Source organism: Sprattus sprattus, assembly GCF_963457725.1.
Source record: "Sprattus sprattus genome assembly, chromosome: 3".
NCBI lineage: Eukaryota > Metazoa > Chordata > Actinopteri > Clupeiformes > Clupeidae > Sprattus > Sprattus sprattus.
In genome coordinates, this window is record NC_137922.1 from 45,378,975 (window position 1) to 45,386,831 (window position 7,857).

Genomic DNA, 7,857 nt, shown 5'->3' on the forward strand with positions numbered 1-7,857 from the left:
ATATTATGAGCCATTACACGAAATTTGATATATGCACTCTTTATAAAGTAGGTTAGACTTCTAATTTAGATGTCATTACCTCCTCTGAACATAAACCAGTCATTTGTTATGGTCTGACCCACCCTCCTCTGCCTCCTCTGTGTAGTGACATTGCCTCTCTGGATGCGTATGGCTACTGTAAGATCGAGGGGCGCATCAAGGACATGATCATCCGCGGCGGAGAGAACATCTACCCAGCAGAGATTGAGCAGTTCCTGCACACACATCCCAAAGTGCAGGAGGCCCAGGTGAGCCTTCCGTAAAAACACAACCCTCAAATGATTTAATGTGGAATATACAAAAGCTATGAAAATAGCAAAAGATATTCTGAACATTATAATGATTTTTAGAATGCATAATGACTATTTAAGGTGGACACTTGGCTATTTGGACAAATTAAATTGGCTGTATGTAAAATTTCTTGTTTATGCCAGACTTGGCCACTGTAAATCCTTCCCTTCAATGCGCCGTGTGGAATTTAGGAGATGTATGACCCTGTCTTTGGAAGCTTCCTGATTGATAAATGCAGGCATACTGTGTTGCAAGAAATAACAATGGCAACAGATGAGTTTACGCGACTGCCTCAGCAGCATCCAATGGGTGTGCGTTAACAGGTGATTGGCGTGAATGATGAGCAAATGGGAGAGGAGGTTTGCGCCTGCATCAGACTGAAAGTGGGCCAGGAGTGCACAGCAGAGGATATCAAAGCCTACTGCCAAGGAAAGGTGAGAGCACAGCGTCCATGTCTGGAAAACGAGACCACACTCACACCCCCCCCCCCCCCCACACACACACACACACACACACCAAACACACACACACACACACACACACACACACACACACACACACACACACACACACACACACACACACACACACTCACAGCTCAAGAAAAACTTAAGACATCAACACTAAACAAGCTCTGCATTGCCCACAGTGGGTCTGGAATCTACTGAAAGTAAATCAAGTCAGATTTAATAAACCGATTATAAATGACCATAAAATTCTTCTTCAATTGTGACCTTTTTATTATTACCAAATTACATACTTTCAAAATGTATATGGGCCATTCTACCGAATTGGTGCAAAGTCACATCGGAAATATTTTGAATTTTTTCATGTTTTATTCCCAAAACTTTGTCCGTATGTATATTGTACCATATCTAAAGTACACATATCTAGTAGAAGAACAGTCAATTTTTATATTGTATTTTCAGAATGTGTTGGAATGTTTTTCCTCTTCCAAAAATTGTCACTACCGAAACATCACATTTACTTTAGTAAAAAAGTATTATTATTGACCTGTTCAGATTGTGTTTCCTTCCCTTCTCTGAAGAGTATTTTTACAAATATTTCTTGAAGGTTTTCATGAAATCCATAAAAATGAAATTTTTACCAAATTTTCAAGTTCAATGTATCTGTTTCGGTAGTGACTGCACTGTTTCGGTAGTGACTGCACTGTTGGATGGATGTTCATTTCTCTCCCAAAATCTTCCAAAAGGTGCTCTGGGCCGCCCTTTAGTCCACACAACACATTTAGTTAAAAATTATGGGATTGAACTACTTACCATTTAATTTTGTCACTACCGAAATCATCTGGTCACTACCATATGTTTCGGTAGTGACTGTTTCGGTAGTGACAATTCTAGCTAACTTTAAGCATAAATAAAGAATTCTAGCAAGCACACGGCTAGCAAACAAATCTTTGAAACATAAGATTTTGCATGAAACCCCAAAAGGTTTACTTAATTGAAGAAAACATGGGTTTCAGTAGTGACAATTCTTAAGGTTACACGTCGATTTTCAGACTTTGGAACACATTTATATAAAAACTGTGGGATTTAGCTACTTACCATTCAACCATGAGGGACAGGGATGCAGTGTCACTGCATGGTCAAAAATGCAGGGTCGTGGCTAAAACACAGGCTCAGCCAATGGACTAAAACTCTTGTGTTTCGGTAGGGACGTGAAAACTAGGGACATGATTTTTTGAGTATAGTTAATTGATTTAAAAATTAAACCCACCATAAATCTAAATATTCCAAGTTCTGTTTCAACCCAATCATAAAGATCTTTGAAATTAAATCATTGAAAAAAATCAAAACAAAATTGAAAAGTGTTATTTAAAGGCATTGCAATTTAGATGTCAGGGTTTGGGACAGCTACTTCCCAATAGAAAGTACCCTGTAAATGATGATTTTGTATATATTTAGCTTATCACTATCTCATTTAATGCATTGGGTTTATATAGACCATAACATTTTCTTAGTAAATATCTATGCCTAAATACCTAATTATTTTGTAAATAGTTTTTATTGTTGAGGGACTGCATATTACACGAATTCGGTAGAATGGCCCATATACATGATTTACAGACGCACAGGCAGGTAATACAAATACAGATGACAAAGTACAGTATAGAGTATAGTAGGTGCACAGTGTACAGGTATAGGGCTACAGTACATGTACAGTAGTATGTTACAAGAACTGTTTTGGGGACTAGATGTTATGTTACAGGAACTGTTTTGGGGACTAGATGTTATGTTACAGGAACTGTTTTTCCTGTATTGTGCTTAGTGTTTATCCATTATTCCCTCTCTCAGATTTCCCATTTCAAGATTCCACGTTACGTGCTGTTTGTTGAGAGTTACCCCCTCACCATCACAGGAAAGGTAAGTGATGGAAACAGAACAGAGCTCTGTAGTGAAAACAACACAACACACTTTTGACCCTTATACATGATCAAACTAAAGATTTAAAGTATATTATCTTTATTTGCACATGGCCAAACAAAAACAATACCTTAAATGGCCATCTTGTGAAACCAGAATTGAATGAGTCAATTAACATTAAGATAATATCTCAATATCTCATTAATTTCTCATTTTAAAATGGTTCATTGTGAAAATGATTTAAATAATGTGCAGTCAAGAACATAATAGCCTTGCGTTATGTGGTACACTCCCCTCTTCATTTCCTCTAAGGCACAGCTTCTCAGGACCCGTGTGTTTTGGATTAATGAGAACCATCTGTTTACTCAGACTCCATCTTAAATAGCCCTAGACAGCAGACTAGTAAACACCTTACCATTCGGCACGAATGCCAGCACAAGCGGTTTCCAAAACCAATAACAATGCCATTCCATAAACCGCATGTGGCTGACAGGAGCTATGCTGGTTGCAGGGGCCGTTTGGGACGTCACCCCAGAGCTTAGAACGGTTTTATTTTTTGCTGTTGTCAGTTAAAGTTTCAGTCACCATTTTTGCGTTTTTTTGACTTTTTCCCTCAGATTCAGAAGTTCCATCTGAGAGAAAGGACAGAGAAGCAACTGGGGCTTTAGTTCTGGAAAGGAAAATGGCTTCGTGGGGCACAACATGGGCCATGATGGGAGAGACTTGCATCAAAGTACTGCACACAGCACACAATGGACATCACCCTGAACGTCCTGGTACAGTGGCAAACAGGCTAGAACTAACACTAAACTCTCACTTTCCCCCAGAGAGAACCCTACAGGTGGTAATATTTCAGGTCTTAAGGTATTATTATGATACTGTGAACAGGGCTTAAGGTAGGATACTGTGAAGAGGGTACATAGTATTTTTCTTAAGGAGTCAATAAAAAGATCATATCGACCAACTTTTTAGTTCCCAATATTAAATATGTAGAAATAATTTTGTAAGGGCAAGATTAGTTTATATGGACTCACAAATCACAACCTTTTAGTTTCGTTTTAAGTTCTGTCTTGAGTGTTGTACTTCATTGGAATTGTGGAAACGTTGTAAAACTGTGCCTTTATGTCACTCAATTGCTGCCAAATTTTCTGACTTTGTATACAACAGATAATGTCAGACTATTTTCTTTGTGTTTCTATACAGATAAATAATGCTCAACTATTTTCAGGTTTTTTTTATACATACTTTTAAATACTACTTATTTTTTTGGAAATGGCATTAAACATGAATTGTACCACATAAATTCACACCCACGTCTGGTTTTATTGGAATCCTTAACATAGGACCGTGTCTGATTCTGTGACTGATAGGTCAATCGGTTACCCCACGAGAGTACTTGGATTTTAAGACTTCCTGCTCATGCTCCTCTTCTTTCTTGCTAAAAGTCATCTGTCTGTTGTTCTTTCCAACATTTTTCTTACTCTTACATTATCTCTCCCTCTCACACACAAACACACGCACAGAGAGAGAGAGAGAGAAACACAATCTGATTTATATCAGAAATGTATTGCCAGCAACATCTGCTCCACACTTGCCTCCCAGCGGCGGCATACCCATGCTGGTCTGTACTGTCCAGCGCAGAGCCACCTGCTCCAGTAATCCTTGCCCTGGTCCTCGGCTGCATCAGGGGCCCCAGGAACAGACTGCAGTCCCCCTCCGCAGGCCCTGCTGCATGTCTCCAGACCGGTTATGTATGCTGGACGTGGACCTCAGACTTTATATAACGATGAGCTATATTACTGGGGGATTTCTTTGTGGATCGCTGTGCATATTGAAACCACATGTCAAGCGCTTGTGTCCTGTTTTGGTTTCCCTGTAATACCAGGTAGAAAGAAACAGATGACGATGAAGCCTGGATGTAATGTCACGGGAACCTACAGTTCTGCAATATTCTGTCCACGCAACTCCTCAGGGTTCTTCTTCTGTTCCTTGAAGTACATCTCGCAGTGGCTAAGAAAGAATGCTCAGTTGGCTTGTATCTCATGGGTTCTATAATCATTATCTCCTTTGGATAGAAAGTGTCAATTTAATGTAGTCTAAACCTAAAAATGTAATGTTTGAAACAAGAAGACAGATTATTTTGTATCTCTTACTCTTGGGATGATTGTTCAGAGGCTCCTTAAAGAGCGTGCTTCAGTGACAGTTGCTTCCTAAGAGGCTAAGGAAAATGTTGCAGCTGTTCTCAATGATCGCACCCACTACACATTGTGTAGCCATTGAGGGCATGAGTTATGTACCCTGACCAACCCAAATCTGAATCGCAGATGCTGTCTCCCCCATGTGGTCCTGTTGGGTATAGCAGCCCAATGTCCACATTGTTACTGTTTTCCCCCTCTTCTACAAAATGGCACATCATTGTGTACATCCCTAAAGGGAAATTATTTTATATTCAAACATAAACATAACAATTACCAACTACAACACAAATGATGTTAAGGGAATATAAATAGGTGAGTTTCAAGGATGATGTCCTAGTCCACATAAATGCAGACTGCGTCCCCCATTCAGACAATAACGCATAGTGCATATTCACAACACATTCATTGTGCAATGTAACCATATATAATACCAGTCCTAGGTTACTACTTCGGAAGAGGGATCCCAAGCGCCGTTTGGCATTGTCCTTGACTCTCCTCTCTAGCCCTCTTTACCTGCTCCTCAGGGCAATAGTCCTCCAAGTACATAGTTGCCAGATTGCGCATGCGGGAACTTTCCGAGAGCGAGAGCCGCACCATGCACTGCACCACCGCCGCGTCGGTGGTCTGGCTGCGCGAGTTCGCCGTGGTGAGGTTCATGAGGGTAGTGATGGCGGAGAGGACGGTCTCGTCTCGCCGACTGGAGAGACAGTTCTTCACCAGATCAACGCCACCGCTGCATAGGATCTCATCGCGGCACTCGCGTTCCATGCTCATGTTGCACAAACCTCCTGCAAGAGAGACACGGACATTCGGAATCGGGTTAAAGGTTATAGAGACAATTGGCTAATTACAGGACAGTGATGATGTGTGGTCTGAGCACATCACTCACAACTACTTTTGTTATTGTCAAGTCTTCCAATTACACAACTGCACTTTGTTTCACGCATTTGTCTACTGAAGGAAAAGCCCATGTTAATGCTGTTTTTGCGAATAAAGCAGCACATAATAGCGGTCAAGACTTGCATTGTCGATACTGAAACTATCCTTCAGTTATCTAGGCTGTTGATACATACCAATTCCAAACTCCACGAAATTTTCGTTTTCCTCTGTCAGCATGTCCAAAAACAGTTCTGTTACTTGCAGCCTCCTCAAATCCTCCATATTTCGTGGGTCGTAGGCAAAGTTTGCCAGGTTGGCTAAAACCTGCTCTTTGGCCTCTACAAAAGAATAAAGCAAAGATAGAGAAGTAGTTCAAAACACTGTCTTATCCATCCCCACGATAATCCAAATTATCCCTTACCATCACAATCTGTGTCCTGGAATTCCGTCACAAGATTCTGCAGATACTCAAATCGGTCCGATCCAATATCTTTGCATGCCATCGTTTGCAATTCAGGTGGTCACATTTAATAACACAAAAACGTCTGTACAGGACCAGGTTTACACGTATCAACTGCACTTGAGGAGCTAGCCAGCTCATTCAGCTCGTGCGAAAACTCAAAAAGTTCTGACGTCATTCAAAACATCCGGTCCGTCTAGAAATATAGTATATATACAAAATTATATTAGTTCCGTATTATAAATGATCGTTAATTATCTAAGTCATTTGAAGGTCCATGGCTTAAAACTATATCATATTTATTTGCAACAATATTTGTTGGAAATGCATGCAACGACATGATAAAATAGCGCAAAAGTATTTTGTTTCGTAACGTGTGCTGCCGGAAGTGTTGCCTACGTGTTCTGCTGTTTCTGCTACATGTCCAAAGTGGAGGTCAGGGACAGTTTTGAGTCGCTAATGCAAACATAAGTACAGATAGAAGTGTTGTCCTGTGTCCACATTTTGTACGTCAACTGACAACATGAAGGAGCATCAGTTATCCAGGGCAAAACGTCTCACCAAACCTTTTCTCTTTGGAACACTGATCGTGGGACTAGCCACAGCGTTCTTCAATAGGTAGGCATGGGATCCCTGTCATTTCCACAAATATTTTGCAATGGATTACAGAATTTTGCATTGAAGAAGATTTGTTTCCCTGTAGTTTTTTTGATATTTTGTTGGATTTCTGGTGCACAGTTTGTCTAAAATGTTAATTGAGCCTTTCCATTTTTCCTGCTGACTACACAACTGACAATGGTTGTAAAGAGCAGATTAAACTGTGATTGAAATGAGAGACAAGTTCAGTGTAAAGCCAATATTGTTATCGAATGCAGCGAGTTGTGTGTGTGCATATATATTTCTGCTAAATCTGCAAACCTACACTGAACACATACCTATGGCATGCTTTGCATGCATTCACCAAAAGTGATAGTTGCCAAATGTTTTTGTACATTTCTCGTCTCCCCACTTCTAGTGTATGGTTAATTGTATTTCATTTAGATCAGGGGACCAAAATGATGACGTACAGTGATTGTATATATGATTATATATTAAATACATTGGTATGTTCGTTATTTCATGACATGTCATTGTACTACACTTACTCCATTCAGACACCTGTTCTTTGATGACCTGGCAGACATCAGAGCTGAAGAGAGGGCTCGTAACAATGCCAAACTTCAGGAAGTGCTGGAGAGAAGATACCGCCAGATGGAGGAGTTAGCTGAGAAAAAGACAGTTGGAGGAAAGGAACACTGAAAAAACAGATATTACAGTAAAGGACTGCCTTTGGATAGGTTGGGACATTGCTTGAGAAAGTGTCCTTTCAAATGGACAAACAAGAGAAACGATATAAAGGTCATTGGGGTTGACAGCCCTACGTGAATGCATTAGCAGTCTGCCAGCTGTGGTTAATTATAAATGGTGAGGTGATTTATGTGGGCCTCTAAAACAAATGATATTGTTCCAGTGGTAGGAGCCAAGAGTTTATTTTCATCAAAAGAAGAAATGTTTGTGGCCTTAAATGATGGATCACCTTTGAAGATGGCAAGATACTGACACCCCA

General features: G+C 40.2%; 2 protein-coding genes across 2 annotated transcripts in view; one reads left to right on the forward strand and one right to left on the reverse strand.

Moving 5' to 3' along the window:
* acsf2 (acyl-CoA synthetase family member 2) overlaps nt 1-3,922 on the forward strand; it is a 39,050-nt gene extending 35,128 nt beyond the window's left edge. Inside the window, exons 13-16 of the mRNA XM_080834017.1 lie at nt 146-287; nt 654-764; nt 2,646-2,714; nt 3,332-3,922. Of these exons, the coding sequence (XP_080690143.1) occupies nt 146-287; nt 654-764; nt 2,646-2,714; nt 3,332-3,382 (373 nt within the window). The 3' untranslated portion in view covers nt 3,383-3,922. The remainder of the gene's footprint in view (nt 1-145; nt 288-653; nt 765-2,645; nt 2,715-3,331) is intronic.
* A 1,308-nt stretch (nt 3,923-5,230) lies between these two features.
* armc7 (armadillo repeat containing 7) lies at nt 5,231-6,310 on the reverse strand. Its single transcript, XM_080834752.1, has 3 exons — nt 6,213-6,310; nt 5,986-6,129; nt 5,231-5,700 (listed from the first exon to the last, which is right to left on the reverse strand). Exons 1-3 carry the CDS (start codon nt 6,292-6,294, stop codon nt 5,357-5,359), a joined length of 570 nt encoding a protein of 189 aa, XP_080690878.1. The 5' UTR covers nt 6,295-6,310; the 3' UTR covers nt 5,231-5,356.
* Nucleotides 6,311-7,857: the final 1,547 nt, after the last annotated feature.